Genomic DNA, 19,686 nt, shown 5'->3' with positions numbered 1-19,686 from the left:
TACTGTGGTGTAGAGCTGTAGAACTGGCAGTCATGTGACCCCCCACTGCTGATGTGTAGTATCAGTCTGTAGTAATATTTCGATCAGTATTTTTCACAGGTGCTACCAGACGTTTGACGACAGCTGCGTAACCCCGTTCTTCTTTCGACAAATTCTGAACATTACCTGCCCAGGGTTCCATATTCGAGACATACCTGCCAACTGCATCGGACATCATGCGTATAAGGATGCCATACTTGCCCGGTTTATCCTTCATAAATACTTCAAAGGGGCAGCGCCCTCTAAACAAGCTCAGCATCTCATCAATGGTGAGGTGGACCCTTGGTTTATACAGTAGTGGAAACCTATCATTCACTTTGTTAAAATCATCAAGGATTACTGTGAAGTTGTGTTCTTCCCTTCTTAGCTGTTGGGTACTTTTGTCATCAAACCTTACGGTTGCAATAAGTTCCTCGAAAGGTTCTCTTGCCATAATACCCTTGTAAACTGGCCGACCCATTAGGTCCGACCAAAGATCGTATACACTGACAGAATTGTCCTTTTTTTCCCCCCCATAAGTATCAGGATTCCTATAAAGGCATACAGTTCTTTCTCATTAGTCAAAGTAACATTTTGCCTAACTGCCTCTTCATTTGAATGTTACAAGATCCAAAAAGCATTTATAGGCTATCCTGGTTTTCTCATGTTCTCATCCATTCCTGCAGTGTAAACACTTGTTCACAGATAGAAACCGAGAACAGTGAACACTGACAAATTGTCTGCAAATGTTGATTTACTTGTGTTTGCACCCTTTCAGTCAAGTGTGAACCAGGTGTGAAGTATGTGTGACAGTCCAGTCACAAAATTTTATCCACATCAAAGAAAATGGTTCTAAGAGGTCTACTCTGCATAATGTTGAGCACGAATTTTATGTAATTTAGACTTAGAGGGGTCTGTTTTACTTCCAAAGTTAATGAAAGAAAGCGTGGATGGATTTGGGTGAATCCCAGCACTAGTTTCATAAGTAATGATGGCACAGGCTGTAATTTTGCTTGGTTATAACTGAGAAAACCAAATAAACCTGCACTTCGTCATCAGTATGTCGTAGTATGACATTTTACTTAATGTAAACACAGTTCATGTAGAAGAAAATGTACATACTCAGTTAATAAGCGATTTGTGCTGCAATATAAATAAAGTAAGACACAAAACAAAAAGTATTTTAGACCCTCAAAGGTACACGTGTCTTCACACAGGCCTAAGAAGGTACAGAAGAGGAGCACTGTGCCACCCACCAACCTGTCACACAGTATGTCGTCAATGAAATTTGCAGAGAAAACCCGCAATCCTCTTTGGCCATCAGCCAAGTCGTGGAATTGTGTTATCACAAGCTTCTGACGAGTTTTATATTCGTCAGCTGCAGCTGAAGTGCCGAGTTCACGTGCAGAAGCGTGCCTGTGTAGTTGCTAGACTGCGGACTCCTTTCCTGAAAGTCTAGTGTGTGAGCCAGTCGCGTACCTCCAGAAGAGGAGTCGTGTGTGTGGAGTGCCTGGTGGTGGAGGTCCTCAAGTTGCCTATTCATTCCACTCACTGCCTCTGCGAGTTTCACACGAGTGTACTTGACTTATTATTGCTAACAGCACATTACGTGCACAACTCAGTTGCAAACATACATTCCAGTTGGCGAGATCATCACGTACTCGTGTTTCCGCTACCTCTGTGACGACGAATCCCAGAACACTGTCGACGAAGCACGGTGCCGTTGTCCGTTCGAGTCTACAGTGGCAGAGATAAGTGTCAGTGAAGGTCGAGGGTTTGTTTTTGAACACACGGAGGTCACGTGCTGTGCCTACGGGTTGTGGGATTTGACCGTTGGAGGGGCACTAAATACGATTACAAAACACTCTTGTCAAATGGGATGGCAGTTTTGAGCTGAAGTCTCTACGGGATGCCACGAAAATAAGTTGGGAATGCTCCGATAAGAAAGAGGTGGAGGCAGTGGGCAGAATAGGCGAGCTGCACCGGGCTGATGCCCCACCGGGGGCCTCCACACCGTCGGCCACAATCTCTTCCAGAGGCGCACGTTTACCCCACCCACTGGGCCGTCAACAGGAGAGTCCAGTGTTGTAAAGGAACAGACTGTACACGGACGCGAAACTTAACCTGAAGACAATGAGTAGGAAACTCTGTGAAATGTTGCAGTGATAGTGTCACGGTGCAGCTGATAATTGAAGAAAAATTTTCTCATCCTCTAAGATTTTACATTCGACGAAGCTGAATGTCTTTGTGTGTAGTTGAACGACCTGTCTGCTTAATGATTACTGTGTCTGCCGGTTGCAGATCCACGATACGACAACACGTCGGAGAACGCCAATTTCCGCTGCCTGCAACAAATGGAGTGGCCATTCCGGCAGGGCCTCGCAGCGGCCGTGCCCGCACACCGAGTACTGCAGGCTGCCGATGCCACCACTGTCAGTGGCAGTGGCGATATGCCGCTCCCTGCCTACCCACCCTATACCAGGTATGGCAACCTTGTAAAGTGGCCGTATCCTCACGAACTTTATACGTCACATCACATTTTTATTAATCTACTAGCTGTACCCAGCCGCACTTTGCTGTGGTTCGGTCACGGAAAGAACACGAAAGAAAAAGTACTTTTTTAATATGTATGGGAATTGGATGTGCATCCTAATCTCCTCCTCTCTCCTGCCTCTGTCCATCCTGTCCTCCCCGTTTCTTTGTCCATCTTCTTCTCCTTCCCCTTCCCCCTCTGTCTCTCCATTTTCTCCTTCCACTCTCTCTCTCTCTCTCTCTATCTCTCTCTATCTCTCTCTATCTCTCTCTATCTATCTCTCTCTCTCTCTCTCTCTCTATCTCTCTCTCTCTCTATCTCTCTATCTCTCTCTCTCTCTCTCTCTCTCTCTCTCCATCTCCTGCTGCCCCTCTTCTCCCCTCTCTCAGTTCACCACCTCATTTCTGCTTTATCACCACAGTGATTGTCACCTAACAGTAAGTGATGTGTGTCAAGTTTGCTTGAAATTGATCCAGTGGTTTAGGAGTAGATGTGGAACATAGTCGCCCCCCCCCCCCCCCCCTCCTCCCCGCCACCCACGCACACAGTACCAAAGTTGTTTCCGTAGCACATATTTGCATTGTGTAGCTGGAATCGTCCCAGACAAATGACATTTGTGATCCGTTGTCAAGTGTTGACGGAAAACATTGGTTTTTCCCCTGTTATAGTGAAAATGATTACTGTAGTGGAATTTTATGTGCCCATTGAATAAGCACTCCCAGATTAGTCTAGTGCAATGTTTGTTGCATCGATGTGCATTAACAGGGGCAGTAAAATGTTAAGAACAACCAGTACTCCAGCACCGCCCTGGCCACTGCCGTCTACTACCATTGAGCTTGCAGTGCAATAGAGTCGCTGCTGGATTGCTGTTTATTCCTCGTGTTTTACTGTCTCTGTCAATTCGTACAGATAACACGAATATCGGACTAGACTAATGTGGGTGTGATCTATTGAATGCGGGTGTAAAAGTCCAATTTAAATGTACTGTTATTTGTGATGGCAAATGAAATGACACTTTCTGTTGCTACTGGGTGTAAAATGGAAGATATGACAAGCAGTAATTGTTTAGGATGATCCAGTTACACAGTGCAAATACAAAGTTGCAAATATCTGCCGAAATGCGGAGAAAATTCACCTGGTGACTCTTGAGGGAGATATCCAGTATAAGCTGAAAGATATGTGTCATAAAAAACCACTGCTCAGGTGCAGAATGTCAAACATCATCAGTCAAAGACAGGATTAATTTAGCTTTCCTAATTCTGGTCGAGTTTACGTCTCATTCGTATATGGACGTTTACTGTACATGTATTTTTCCTCAGAATCGTGAACTCTCTGTGCATGCATTAGTGCAAATGAATCTTTACAAAATTTGTACACATATTTTGGTAAATCAGGCTAGTGAGACAATAGAATATTAGTACAGTATTTACATGGTGATTATGGTCCACATAAATCTTTGAAACACCATAGATCAGTGTGAGGATCCATACATAAACTGCTGTCAGTCTCACAGTAGGTAATCTGAAAATGAAAATAATCGATTTTTTTAGCATATAATGTAATTGGATAGATAAAAAAAATATACTCACCAAGCGGCGGCAAGAGAACAAACGTACCCAAAAAAGGTATTATGTATGGAAGCTTTTGGAGAAAGTGGCTCCTTCCAGTAGAAGGGTGAAGGCAAAGGAAGAGGGCTGGAGAGGTTTAGGAGAAAGGTAAGAGTTCAGAAAAGTCACCCTGACCTCCGAGTGAGGGGGGACTTACTAGGTGGGATGAGGAGGAAAGACTGATCCTATCTGGTAAGTCTCCCCTCACTTGAAGTTCAGGGTGACTTTTCTGAACTCTTACCTTTCTCCTAAACCTCTCTAGTCCTTTTCCTTCACCCCTCTTCCAGCCCTTCTACCAGAAGAAGAAGAAGAAGAAGAAGAAGCCACTGGCTCCAAAGCCCTGCATACGTGAATCCTTTTTTTATATGTGTGTTCTCCTGCCACTGCTTCACAATATGTAATGTAATTAATCAGTGACAAGACAAGAAAGTGTACAGTATCAGTGGTTAGGAAACCAGTTACAAATAAAGTAAGTTTATTGAGAATAGCAAGCAAAGTAGCTAAGGAAATTAATGAAAAGGCTAGGACTTTCACTGTTAGGTGAGGAATAATATTAATTGTCAGAGACAGATACATATGTGACAGTAAATGTAGAAATTAACGATAAGTAACGTAATAAATTATAAGATTAGCAAATGCAGGTACGTGCATGGTTGCTTGTAGCGGTCGTGAGCCAAGCCGACATGAAATACAGCATGTTGACACACAAACACACACACAAAATTCAAGCTTTCGCAACAAACTATTGCCCCATCAGGAAAGAGGGAAAGACGAAAGGATGTGGGTTTTAAGGGAGAGGGTAAGGAGCCATTCCAATCCCGGGAGCGGAAAGACTTACCTTAGGGGGAAAAAAGGACGGGTATACACTCGCGTGCGCGCACACACACACACACACACACACACACACACACACACACACACACACACACATATACAGACACAAGCAGACATATTTAAAGACAAAGAGTTTGGACAGAGATGTCAAGTCGAGGCAGAAGTGCAGAGGCAAAGATGTTGTTGAATGACAGGTGAGGTATGAGTGACGGCAACTTGAAATTAGTGTAGATTGAGGCCTGGTGGATAACGGGAGGAGAGGATATATTGAAGAGCAAGTTCCCATCTCCGGAGTTCGGATAGGTTGGTGTTAGTGGGAAGTATCCAGATAACCCGGACGGTGTAACACTGCACCAAGATGTGCTGGCCGTGCACCGAGGCATGTTTAGCCACAGGGTGATCCTCATTACCGACAAACACTGTCTGCCTGTGTCCATTCATGCGAATGGACAGTTTGTTGCTGGTCATTCCCACATAGAATGCGTCACAGTGCAGGCAGGTCAGTTGGTAGATCACGTGGGTGCTTTCACACGTGGCTCTGCCTTTGATCTTGTACACCTTCCGGGTTACAGGACTGGAGTAGGTGGTGGTGGGAGGGTGCATGGGACAGGTTTTACACCGGGGGCGGTTACAAGGGTAGGAGCCAGAGGGTAGGGTAGGTGGTTTGGGGATTTCATAGGGATGAACTAAGAGGTTACGGAGGTTAGGTGGACGGCGGAAAGACACTCTTGGTGGAGTGGGGAGGATTTCATGGAGGATGGATCTCATTTCAGGGCAGGATTTGAGGAAGTCGTATCCCTGCTGGAGAGCCACATTCAGAATCTGATCCAGTCCCGGAAAGTATCCTGTCACAAGTGGGGCACTTTTGTGGTTCTTCTGTGGGAGGTTCTGGGTTTGAGAGGATGAGGAAGTGGCTCTGGTTATTTGCTTCTGTACCAGGTCGGGAGGGTAGTTGCGGGATGCGAAAGCTGTTGTCAGGTTGTTGGTGTAATGCTTCAGGGATTCCGGACTGGAGCAGATTCGTTTGCCACGAAGACCTAGGCTGTAGGGAAGGGACCGTTTGATGTGGAATGGGTGGCAGCTGTCGTAATGGAGGTACTGTTGCTTGTTGGTGGGTTTGATGTGGACGGACGTACCACAACACCCTAATTCAGTAGTTAACCTTTCCTCCAAACCTCTCCCCCAATCCGAAACCTCTGTCCTATCCAAAGGCCTTACCTTCAGCCCCACTCCCAGATTCAACCAAACAGCCTTCGTCAAAGGTTTACTGTCCTACACTCGTACTCTCTGCTGGAAGTATCACTTTGCCACGAAGAAAAATGATCCTAATCCTACCCCTAATGATCCAACTCCCCAAGACACTATCCAAATTGATCCCTGCCTGGAACAGTTCCGTCCTCCATCACAGCGGGACCCAGCTCCTCTTCCTCAAAATCACCCTCTCCAAACCTTCCAGGAATTTCTGACTTCCAACCTTGCCTCTCAATCCTTCTTAAAAAACCTTAATCCTACTCCCAACATCACCACTGCTGAAGCCCAGGCTATCCGGGATCTGAAGGCTGACCGGTCCATCGTCATTCTTCCGGCGGACAAGGGTTCCACGACCGTGATACTTGATCGTCGGGAGTATGTGGCTGAGGGACTGCGTCAGCTTTCAGACAACACCACCTACAAAGTTTGCCAAGGTAATCCCATTCCTGATGTCCAGGCGGAGCTTCTAGGAATCCTCAAAACCTTAGGCCCCCTACAAAACCTTTCACCTGACTCCATCAACCTCCACCCCACCGACACCCCGCACCCCTACCTTCTACCTTCTTCCTAAAATTCACAAACCCAATCATCCCGGCCGCCCCATTGTAGCTGGTTACCAAGCCCCCACAGAACGTATCTCTGCCTACGTAGATCAACACCGTCAACCCATTACATGCAGTCTCCCATCCTTCATCAAAGACACCAACCACTTTCTCGAATGCCTGGAATCCTTACCCAATCCGTTACCCCCAGAAACCATCCTTGTAACCATTGATGCCACTTCCTTATACACAAATATCCCGCACGTCCAGGGCCTCGCTGCGATGGAGCACTCCCTTTCACGCCGATCACCTGCCACCCTACCTAAAACCTCTTTCCTCATTACCTTAGCCAGCTTCATCCTGACCCACAACTTCTTCACTTTTGAAGGCCAGACATACCAACAATTAAAGGGAACAGCCATGGGTACCAGGATGGCCCCTTCGTACGCCAACCTATTCATGGGTCGCTTAGAGGAAGCCTTCTTGGTTACCCAGGCCTGCCAACCCAAAGTTTGGTACAGATTTATTGATGACATCTTCATGATCTGGACTCACAGTGAAGAAGAACTCCAGAATTTCCTCTCCAGCCTCAACTCCTTTGGTTCCATCAGATTCACCTGGTCCTACTCCAAATCCCATGCCACTTTCCTTGACATTGACCTCCACCTGTCCAATGGCCAGCTTCACACGTCCGTCCACATCAAACCCACCAACAAGCAACAGTACCTCCATTACGACAGCTGCCACCCATTCCACATCAAACGGTCCCTTCCCTACAGCCTAGGTCTTCGTGGCAAACGAATCTGCTCCAGTCCGTAATCCCTGAAGCATTACACCAACAACTTGACAACACCTTTCGCATCCCGCAACTACCCTCCCGACCTGGTACAGAAGCAAATAACCAGAGCCACTTCCTCATCCTCTGAAACCCAGAACCTCCCACAGAAGAACCACAAAAGTGCCCCACTTGTGACAGGATACTTTCCGGGACTGGATCAGATTCTGAATGTGGCTCTCCAGCAGGGATACGACTTCCTCAAATCCTGCCCTGAAATGAGATCCATCCTCCATGAAATCCTCCCCACTCCGCCAAGAGTGCCTTTCCGCCGTCCACCTAACCTTCGTAACCTGTTAGTTCATCCCTATGAAATCCCCAAACCACCTTCCCTAGCCTCTGGCTCTTACCCTTGTAACTGCCCCCGGTGTAAAACCTGTCCCATGCACTCTCCCACCACCACCTACTCCAGTCCTGTAACCCGGAAGGTGTACACGATCAAAGGCAGAGCCACGTGTGAAAGCACCCACGTGATCTACCAACTGACCTGCCTGCACTGTGACGCATTCTATGTGGGAATGACCAGCAACAAACTGTCCATTCGCATGAATGGACACAGGCAGACAGTGTTTGTCGGTAATGAGGATCACCCTGTGGCTAAACATGCCTTGGTGCACGGCCAGCACATCTTGGCACAGTGTTACACCATCCGGGTTATCTGGATACTTCCCACTAACACCAACCTATCCGAACTCCGGAGATGGGAACTTGCTCTTCAATATATCCTCTCTTCCCGTTATCCACCAGGCCTCAATCTCCGCTTATTTCAAGTTGCCGCCACTCATACCTCACCTGTCATTCAACAACATCTCTGCCTCTGCACTTCTGCCTCGACTTGACATCTCTGCCCAAACCCTTTGTCTTTAAATATGTCTGCTTGTGTCTGTATATGTGTGGATGGATATGTGTGTGTGTGTGTGTGTGTGTGTGTGTGTGTGTGTGTGTGTGTGTGTGTGTGCGAGTGTATACCCGTCCTTTTTTCCCCCTAAGGTAAGTCTTTCCGCTCCCGGGATTGGAATGACTCCTTACCCTCTCCCTTAAAACCCACATCCTTTCGTCTTTCCCTCTCCTTCCCTGTTTCCTGATGAAGCAACCTTGGGTTGCAAAAGCTTGAAATTTGTGTGTTTTTTATTGTGTCTATCTACCAACGCTTTCTCGTTTGGTAAGTCGCAGCATCTTTGTTTTATAGAGACTAGTTCAGACATAATATTACATAGAAAGAAAAATCATCTTATGGCTAAACATCTTTTGTACAATTTGATTGCAGAACAGAATTAAACTACTAAGCTTCTCCTACATACTCAGATACAGTAATACTCCCATTTTACACTTTTCAGCAGACTGTCCCAAAAAAAGTGTAAAATACAGGAAAGCATAGAACACACAGCAAGTAAAAATATATAAATTACTCTTACTGTCATTCTCTTTACATTGTTATAAAAACAAATTTAAAATAATTTAATGTTTCTTTGTTTAAAAAATCTGAAGTAAGTCATTGTTTTTGTTTCTTTCTAACAAGAATTAGCTCTGATTCTATCTCCACAGTATACAAAGCCCCAAACGTGTTATCGTCACCTGATGTGCTACCAATGTACTGCCTCAAAATGTTAAAAGATTCCATAGCTTCTCTACTGCTTGTTCTAGCTCATCATCATCATCATCATCATCATCATCATCACCTCTCTCTTCCCTTCTTCAGAATGTTAGGTAATGATGCTGTCTACTGTTGACACCTCTGAAGTGATGACAGAAGCATCAACACCAACAACGTGGATGAAATACGTATCACAGAAAAATCTGTAGGTTCAGACAAGTCTTCTGTCATTTGTTCCTGTGTGTTTTCTGTGAATTTAAATCGTGCTTTCATGAAACAGTTAAAAATAATTAAAGGAAAAAAATGGCTCAAATGGCTCTGAGCACTATGGGACTTAACATCTGCGGTCATCAGTCCCCTAGAACTTAGAACTACTTAAACCTAACTAACCTAAGGACATCACACACACCCATGCCCGAGGCAGGATTCAAACCTGCGACCGTAGCAGTTGCGCGGTTCCGGACTGAGCGCCTAGTAGCGCTCGACCACCGCGGTCGGCTAATTAAAGGAGTCACATCCATCCCTGGTTTGGTGACATAGTGCTTAGCATCCAAAAGTTATATGGCCGCAGATTTTGGGCTCGTGCCATTATCGTAAATAAATACAGCCTTCTGCACAAGAATTTTTCTATATTTCCATTTAAATGAAACGATAATTGCCGGATCTAACGTTTGAAGCTCACTCGTACAACCACGAGGCAGGAACACAAACTTAATGTTTCCGAGCTGCAGAAAGTCTGGACATGCTGCACTCCTGTTTGAGTAGCAGCATTATTTTCTGTTGTTTGTCACAGTTTTAGCATCCAGTGCGTGCATGGTGGACGTGAAGATGAGACTAGTCATCCATGCGTGGCTATTGGAATCATAATTAGTGGGCAAGCTTCTCACATTTTTGAAACACCTTGGCTTTTTAAATCTACCCATTACCAAAGGAGGTAATTTTTCAGATCTATCAGCACTGACCATAAGTAAAACGGTTATCTTCTGCATACTCATTTTTCTACCATGGCATATCTCACTGTTAAAATATAAGTTCTTACTTGGAAATACATTACAAAAAAGACAGTTTCATTAATATTAAATATATTTATTGATCATAATCTTTCAAGATATTTTGCAGTTCTTTTTTTTTTCATTGGTGTACAGTTCCACTACCAACACTTACACTTTCACCACACAGTTGGTCGTAAACAATGTTATCACAAATTTTAAATTAATTGATCCAACCATTTGATACTGTGTAGTTGGTGACCTCCATTTTTGCAGCAAGCTAAAGTGCCTTTTCTCTCAGTATATTGCAATCAAACGGCTTTCCCAACACACTCATGCTATCAAACCACTCTGCAATGTGTTTACCCAAATGATCATGTGCTGATGACTGTATGTAATTACGCTTTTTTGCCATAGAACCTGACTGTCTCACATGTTGCACCGATTTCTCCCACTTGTGTTCGGCATGGAAGCGGAAAGTTCTATGTCCTCTGCTAATTAAACATGCGAAGCTATATGTTGTGGAATAGTCATTTTTTCTTCGACAGAAATACATTTCCCATCTTCTCTAATCATTTGACTGATTTAAGTTATTAAAGAATATGCCTTTTTCACTTGTTTTTGTTTGCCTATTATTAACAGAACGGTACTGTTTTTTTGGGATCATTGTTAGAATTACATCTCTCTTGTTGTGTTCAAAGAAGCAGTCAATACATGGAAAAGGTAGAATAGAAAAATTTTACCGCCTACTCATAATGAAGTTTAATCTAAGGGTGCATCTTGTATCAGAATTCTTAATTAAATATACTGTAATCATTTTTATTTTTAAGAACAAGAATGCTTCTTGCGTACTTCTGTTTGGTGTTGGCGCTGTTCGGGACATCTCCTGTTGACTGTATTCTGTTTACAGTTGTGGCAACTTAAACAGTCTGAGGTTGAATGGCTGTAGTAGCGGCCTTCATTCTGCTCATTGTGTTGTGTAACAGTAGCTTTAGTTTAATTTCATAGTTATTTTGTGCAAATAAACACTGCTTTTGAAGACGGCCATCTCTATAAAGGGCTTTCATGAACCTTCGCTACTTCTGCATAAAATGCCCTAATCCATACTAGGCACGCAGTCTTAGGTTGGTAAAATCTGTTGTTAAAGTAAACCTTCCTCCTCAAAATGCTCTGTGTCATGACGACAATCTCGACCCTGTTTCCCAACCTGCAGAGATGCGGAGTCGTGATAGGCACAACTGAAAGATTCACACAATTATAGCTTTCGGCCATTAAGGTGTTTGTCAGCAGTACACACAAATGCGCGCGCGCGCGCGTGCGCGCCCACACACACACACACACACACACACACACACACACACACACACACACACACACAACTTGTGCACATGTCTGCAGTCTCAGAGAACTGAAATCATACTGCAGTGTGGTTTCAGCTCTCTGAGATGGCAGACGTGTGTGTGTGTGTGTGTGTGTGTGTGTGTGTGTGTGTGTGTGTGTGTGCGCGCGCGCGCGTGCGTTCGTGTGTGTGTGCGCGCGCACATGTGTGTCTACTGCTGACAAACACCTTAATCGCCAAAAGCTATGATTGTGTGAATCTTTTTGTTGTGCCTATTGCGACTTAGCATCTCCGCTATGTGGTGAGTAGCAACTTTCCTTCTTTGGTATTGAAGGGGACATTAACAAGTAAAGGGAAAAATTCAGAATTTGAAGGGTGGGGGGGTGGGGGGGGGGGGGGGGGGGGGAAGAAGAAGAAGAAGAAGAAGAAGAAATTGCATCAGTTTTCAATGGAAACTGAGGAAGCGTGGAAGAATCTTCTTCCAAGAACAGGAGCAGCAGAAAGAGTGTGATGAAATACTGCTGGGAAGATCAGCTGAAGAACCCATTTAAAAGAACAATTTCTCTGGGTAATTGTTTTGTGAGTTCCAAAATGCCTAGAGTTGACACCTGAAAGACAAGAAACAAAGCATGGCTGAGGACTTAATGATTCCAAAACAAATACATTATCAGAATAAAGCAGATCATCATAAATCTTCAAAATTTACTTATTCATTCATTCTTCACAATTACAGCCTGTTATCTGGAAATCTAACAAAAGCCATACAACTCAGATGTTTTATGTGATAAAATGTATGTGTACTAATTATTATACCTGATACTTACTGACATTACAAAAATAGAAAAATAGTGATACTATGAAAAGACTGCAAAAGATATAGCACTATAATCGGGAAACAAGAAAGGTAAATAAAACCTTCTTTTTACTGCTATGAAACCCTTGACGGGAGCCGGAATGATGAAAATGACAAAACTAACGTTTTTTGGTTTTTTTCATTATAAAATTATTTGGAGTTTTCTGAATAAAACAAATAAAGTTTCACCCTTCTGAGTGAATTCTAAGTGTGTTTTTTTATCGCTGCAAAGTTGACACGCCGCGTAAACAGTTGTAGCGACTCGGTGTGTCACTTCTGACGGTGCCACTCGCTGGCTGCAGGCAGGGTGTCTTTGCGGGATTAGACAGTGTTTTGTTTTACAATGTTGTATGGCTTTGTCTGTGACAAGTGACTGTTCATATCGGTAAACATAAACGCTATACCGTGTGTGTTGACCTGTGGAGTTTGCTTTGTGGTGTTTAGCTGTTCAAGTTCGAGTATTTGGCGAAGTTAGCTCGTACCTGTTGTACGTATTTGGTTTGTGGATATCGGTATGCCCCATTTCAGTAATCGAGTGTTTATGAAAAGGCACAACGAGTGGAAGAAAAAATCTTTCGTTGTTTCGAAGGGAGGCGCTGCTCAGGCCGCTTCGCCAACTACTCCAAATGAATGTGATAGAACTTCTTCCAGCAAGAAACATTCTGACGGCAAAGAAAAATTTGAAGACTATGAAAGTGACAGTCATGATGTGAATGAAATAATTAACATTTCCTTGCTCTCTAATATTTTGAAATATAATGTATTATGCCAAGTTTGCGAAGAGGACTGGAATTGAAAATTACTTCACACATTGGTTTGGCATGTAAAATGTTATTGAAGTGTAACAGATGTGCTGCAGAAGTTTTGTTTTCTAATTCTAACAGTATTCCTCGTAGTGGTAATACTGGAAAGAAGGCATACGATATAAATGTCGGGCTAGTGTATGGCTTGCGTTTCATTGGCGGGGCAGTGCTGCAGGGACAATTTTACGTAGAATTATGAACTTGCTAATACCACCAACCAAGTTTGGATTTTATAATGAATAGGTGGGATCTTCTGCTGAAGATATTGCTCAAGCAACAATGAAGAAAGCAGTTGAAGAAGTTGTGACAGATAATGGAAATTGTAGAGATTTAACTGTTGCTTTAGATGGATTATGGCAACATAGAAGTCATAAATCTCTAAATGGAGTTGACAGCTACTAGTGGAGACAATTGCAAAGTAATTGACGTTGCTATTCTCTCAAAACATTGTAGATGTCAGGGCAATACCAAGGACGAACGTAGTGAAATTTGTAAAGCAAATTTTCATGGCACAGTGGAGCGATGGAAGTAGAGGGAGTGAAAGCAATTTTTTCCAAATCACAGGAGTGGTATAATGTACGATACACTATCTAGGAGATTGTGATTCTAAGGGATATAAAGCTGTAGAGGAACTCAAATCTTATGGCAATGAAATTCACATTAAAAAACGGGAGTGCATTGTACATGTGCAGAAGCGCATGGGGCTCGCTTGTGCAAACTAAAGCAGACATTAGGATCCCAAAAGCTTAGTGATGGTAGGACCCTTGGAGGAAGAGGAAGATTGACAAATGAAGCAATTGATAGATTGCAGAGGTATTATGGGCGTGCAATTAGGCAACATACAAGAAGCATTGAGCATATGAGGAGAGCAGTATGGGCATTATTTTTTCATACTGCATCAACAAATGAGCCCTACAACATGCACTGTGCCCCACAGGTGATGACTCATGGTGTAAGTACCAATCAGGAAAGGAATATGCCCATAAAAACAATTTGCCAAATGCTGTAATTGATGTAATGAAGCCCATATTTAGAGATTTATCACAGCCAAGTTTATTGGAATAGTGTTTACACGGGAAAACACAAAATGCAAATGAAAGTGTAAATAATTTAATTTGGATTAGGATTCCCAAAAGAGTGTTTGTACAGATAAAAACATTACATTTTGGAGTGTATCATGCAGTGGCAACATACAATGAAGGAAACATTATCAAATGTGAAGTGCTCAAACGTTTAGGTTTCCAACCAGGACACAACACTATTTCCACAATGCACCTAATTGATGAAGAAAGACTATGAGGTGCAGGAAGAAGAGACAAAAGCCTACAACATGCAGAAAAAGGGAAGAAAAGACCAGTGAAAAGGAAACTAACACTGGAAAAAGAAGAGGATGCTGATAATCTGTCATATGGGGCAGGAATTTATTAAAAAACTTCGGAAGCCATTTCCCGTAACTTGGAAATTTCCATCTTTGAGGAACATTTTCTCAAAAACTGCTAACAGTATATCAATGAAGTTTATACACAATATTGTTTACTTGTTTTCCTTCGTTTTTATAACAAATTGTAAGTAAAAAAAATATTGTGTAATTCAAGAGTTATAGATGAAACGGTGCAAAATTTTAGAGAGAAAAATTAGCATCTGTTTAAAAAAATTGTAAAACAAAAACCAATAAATATTTCTTAACATGGCAGTATAACTTTGTAGAGAAAGATTCACTGAATATGTAGTCCAAATTTCAGAGCAATATGTTTAATGGTTTTAGAAAAAAATGTTCCTTCTATTTACTAAAATTAACATTGGGAGATGGGTCGTTCTGCCTTCCCTTAGCTAACTACCCAACTATACTGACCGAGACAAGAAGGTGATACACCGAGAAGTGGAGATGCAGATAACACGAAACTTCCCGGATTGAGAGGAAATGTGAAGTTATTTTGGTGATTACAAAAATGAGTCAACTCTACAGGAAATCTGGCAGCATGAGTCCACTTATCAGAATGACGATGCACACCATCGGCCTGGATGATTGCGCTGATCTTTTTTGGAATGGGTGTGATAGAGCACTCTCCTGAGAGAAGCTGGCCCACAGTTGTTGTAACTGAGCTCTGATATGCTGGGTACTGGCAGCTGATGTCCAACCTGGACCCACGTGTGTTGTATTGTGGACAGACCATTGTATGTTGCTGGCTGTGGGAGGATCTCAACATCACACAGACAGTTTGTACGGATGTGACTTGTGTGGACAAATACTGTCTTGTTGAAAATTTGCACCACTGTAATGTTTCACGTGCGGTAACACGTGAGAATGTAGACTGTCTGTGGCATACTGTTGTGTCATCAAAATTCTCTCAATTTTTGCCAGTTGTGACCTGAAAGTAATACTTCTGTGCCTCTCTAAAACAATGGATTGCCACCGTACTTGCCGACGGTGGTCATTTGTGGTAGTTCGGAACTGCGATCTGTCACCGAATGCTAGGTGACGACGACGTACGGGAAGGTATTTGCCTAATCTTTCTGGATATTGTGGTTGCACTACTTTCAGATTTACCAGATCTACTGGTTCATCAGAACTGATTCAGGTGCCGGAGTCTGCATTGCCCGGGGACCGGTACCCTCTGCATCTCTGTGGAGTGCACGGTCCCACGCCGTGTGTTCCGGAGTGCCCACACTGTCGCAGGCATTTGACTGTCATTTGTCAGCCTTCTGATTCCCCCCTGCGGGTCCGGGGTAAGAATAGGCCCGAGGTATTCCTGCCTGTCGTAAGAGGCGACTAAAAGGAGTTTCAACCGTTTCGGCCTTCCATGTAATGGTCCCCCTTGGGGTTTGACCTCCATTTTTCAAAATTCTACAGAAGTACGAGCCTTTTGGGGAAGGACACCTTACATGGTGTACCACTGGTCCTAAGTGCACTAAGACCTTGGCACTCAGCATTGCACCGGCGTTGTAACCGTACCCACTATTCCTCAAATTGAGCCTAAACGCCTGATGGGTTGTCAAAGTTACGCCCATAGTGCATCTCCATCTGCACCAGCGATCATGATGGACTTTCCATGGCACCAGAAATCCAGCACGGTAGCCAGCCCGTTGTGGTGGGGTCGTCATGTACCCTCTAGGTTGTAGCCCCCTGACAACACAGGGATCGTACTGCCGATACCTGAGCTGCACCCTCCCCACGTCGGCCAAGGAGTAGATGCCCGTCTCCTTGGGGCATCAGGACTCCTGGCAATGGTCATCCTGCCAGGTGGCCCTTGCTGCGGCTGGGTGGCGCCCGTGGGGAGAGCCCCTGGTCGGAGTGGGTGGTATCGGGGCGGACGTTTCGCAGATGAAACATCAACACGTATCAGGTCGCTCTGCGGCCGAGTCTTTCAAAAGAAAAGGTACCGTTTCTAGTTCTGGTTCTCCTGCCCTTTCCCCCCTGGCCACTCCCTGGGAGGAGGGACAGGCCCGCCGGCTTCGGGCGAAGTACTTCCCCCGCTATTTGGTCTGTTCTCGAACCGATGGGGGGACGTTCGCCACCTCCAAGCCCATGTTCTTTGTTCAGCACATTGAGGACGTCTTCGGGGAAATCGAGGCTCTCGGCAAGATGCGTTCAGGGTCCGTCCTTATCAAGACCACCTCCGCCACACAGTCGGCGGCGCTCCAGGCGTGCGACCGCCTAGGGGACAGCCCAGTATCCATTATCCCACATCTGGCACTAAATAGGACGCAGGGGGTTATTTTTCGTCGTGACCTCCTGCTACAATCTGATGAGGAGCTCAGGGCCAACCTGGAGCGCCGAGGCGTGCATTTCGTCCGGTGAGTCCAGCGCGGCCCCAAAGACCGTCGCATCGACAACGGGGCCTTTATCCTCTTCTTCGAGGGGGACGTTCTCCCGGAAAAGGTGAAGGTGATGTGCTACCGGTGTGACGTGCGACCTTACGTCCCGCCTCCTATGTGCTGTTTTAGGTGTTTGCGCTTTGGGCACATGTCATCACGGTGTCAGGCTGAGCCCCTTTGTGGCGACTGTGGATGTCCTCTTCGTGTGGAACATACATGCGCCCCACCACCTCGGTGCGTTAATTGTCCTGGCGTCCACTCGCCTAGATCCTCAGACTGCCCCGCCTATCAGAAGGAGAAGAAGATACAAAAAATCAAAACTTTGGATCGGCTCTCTTATTCTGAGGCCTGGAAGAAGTACGACCGCCTCCATCCTGTGTCATTGACCACTTCGTTCGCCTCAGTTGTGTCCACTCCTTCCGCGGTATCCTCACCCTTCTCCTGTCCCCCCTCCGCCTCCTCCGCCCATCAGGGGGCTCTGCCTCCGCCTCCCAAATCCCTCCCTTCCAAATCCTCCTCCCCCCGTGGCCCCCATCCCCTCTGCCCCAGGGGCCACCCTTCCTCCTCCTCCCTCCCCCCCCCCCCCCCCCCCCCCCCCCCCACGCCACCTGAGAAGCGATCCTCTTCTCAGGCGTCCATCGGAGAAACGTTCCGGACCCCAGCTTCCGAGGTCCGGCATTCCAAAACGGACCCCGCGCGTGAGGACCTTCTTCGGGTCCAGCCCACCATCCCTGTGCCTCCTCGGCCTTCAAAGAAGGCCTCCAAGAAGAAGTCTCTATCCCCCTCTCCACCCCGGCGCGTTTCGTCTGACGCTTCATCCGTGAGTCGCTGCTCCCGGCCGTCCTCAGTTTCGCCGGGAAGCTCTGCTGCCAGGCGCTCCGCCGGCCTTTCGTCGGCAAATGATGCGGCCCCTCCTACACAATCAGGGACAGCGGCCGCAGCTGGCGACGAATCGATGGAACCGGATCTGCCTACCGTCGGTTGTAGCGTTGTTCCCTCGCAAACTGGCCCTCCGCGGCCATCGAGGTGACCAGCTCTTCCCCCGTCTCATTCCCCCAACCTTTTGACTAGCAATGGCGTTGTTTCATTGGAACATCAGAGGTATTCGATCTAATCGGGAGGAATTACAACTGCTCCTCCGCCTGCACTGTCCGCTAGTCCTTGGTCTCCAGGAAACCAAGTTGCGCCCGACCGACCGTATTGCCTTTACCCACTATACCTCGGAGCGGTATGACCTCACCCCTGTGCACGGTATCCCAGCTCATGGTGGGGTCATGTTGCTCGTTCGGGACGATGTTTATTACCATCCAATCTCATTGACCACCCCACTCCAAGCAATAGCTGTCCACATTACTCTTTCTGCTTTTACTTTTTCAGTTTGTACCGTCTACACTCCACCATCATCTGCTGTTAGTCGGGCTGACATGATGCACCTGATCGTTCAGCTTCCCCCGCCGTTTTTATTGTTTGGCGACTTCAATGCCAATCATCCCCTTTGGGGCTCTCCTGCGTCCTGTCCAAGAGGCTCACTCTTGGCGGATGTCTTCAACCATCTCAATCTTGTCTGCCTCAATACTGGCGCCCCGACTTTCCTCTCGGACTCTACTCATACCTACTCCCACTTGGACCTCTCGATCTGTTCTGCCACTCTTGCCCGTCGGTTCGAGTGGTATGTCCTTTCTGACACCTATTCGAGCGACCACTTCCCCTGTGTCGTTCGTCTCCTGCACCACACCCCATCCCCACGTCCTTCGAGCTGGAACATACTGAAAGCTGACTGGGGACTGTACTCCTCCCTGGCGACCTTTCCGGACCACGATTTTCCCAGTTGTGACAGTCAGGTCGAATACCTCACGGCTGTTATCATCAATGCTGCCAAACGTTCCATTCCTCGTACTACTTCTTCTTCTTCACGTCGCGTTTCCGTCCCCTGGTGGAATGAGGCTTGTAGGGATGCTATTCGTGCTCGACGACGTGCTTTACGCACCTTTCGCCGCCATCCTACGTTGACGAACTGTATAGAATACAAACGACTCCGAGCGCAATGCCGTAGAGTCATCAAAGACAGCAAAAAAGCTTGTTGGGCCTCTTTCACCAGCTCCTTTAACAGTTTCACTCCCTCTTCTGTCGTTTGGGGTAGCCTGCTCCGGCTGTCGGGCATTAAGGCCCACTCCTCGGTACCTGGCCTGACCTCAGGTAATGAGGTCCTTGTTGATCCTGTGGCTGTCTCCAACGCCTTTGGCCGCTTTTTCGCGGAGGTTTCAAGCTCCGCCCATTACCATCCTGCCTTCCTTCCCAGGAAAGAGGCAGAAGAGGCTCGGCGACCTTCCTTCCACTCGCTGAATCTGGAAACTTATAATGCCCCCTTTACTATGCGGGAACTCGAACGTGCGCTTGCACTGTCCGGGTCCTCTGCTCCGGGGCCAGATGCCATTCACGTTCAGATGCTGGCACACCTTTCTCCGGCGGGCAAAAGCTTCCTTCTTCGTACCTACAATCGCGTCTGGACCGAAGGTCAAGTCCCCATGCGTTGGCGTGACGCTGTTGTTGTTCCTATACCCAAACCCGGGAAGGATAGACACCTTCCTTCTAGTTACCGCCCCATTTCTCGTACAAGCTGTGTCTGTAAGGTGATGGAGCGCATGGTTAATGCTCGGTTAGTCTGGATCCTT

General features: G+C 46.0%; 1 protein-coding gene across 1 annotated transcript in view; it reads left to right on the top strand.

Annotated features, from left to right (window-relative positions):
- Positions 1 to 19,686, top strand: part of LOC124720202 — a 114,574-nt gene that overhangs the window by 35,571 nt on the left and 59,317 nt on the right. Inside the window, exon 4 of the mRNA XM_047245525.1 lies at positions 2,320 to 2,500. Within this exon, the coding sequence (XP_047101481.1) occupies positions 2,320 to 2,500 (181 nt within the window). The remainder of the gene's footprint in view (positions 1 to 2,319; positions 2,501 to 19,686) is intronic.

Source organism: Schistocerca piceifrons, chromosome 11, assembly GCF_021461385.2.
Source record: "Schistocerca piceifrons isolate TAMUIC-IGC-003096 chromosome 11, iqSchPice1.1, whole genome shotgun sequence".
Taxonomy (NCBI): Eukaryota; Metazoa; Arthropoda; class Insecta; order Orthoptera; family Acrididae; genus Schistocerca; species Schistocerca piceifrons.
The sequence above is the reverse complement of the archived record's forward strand: the minus strand, read 5'-3'. Positions and strand labels throughout refer to the sequence as shown.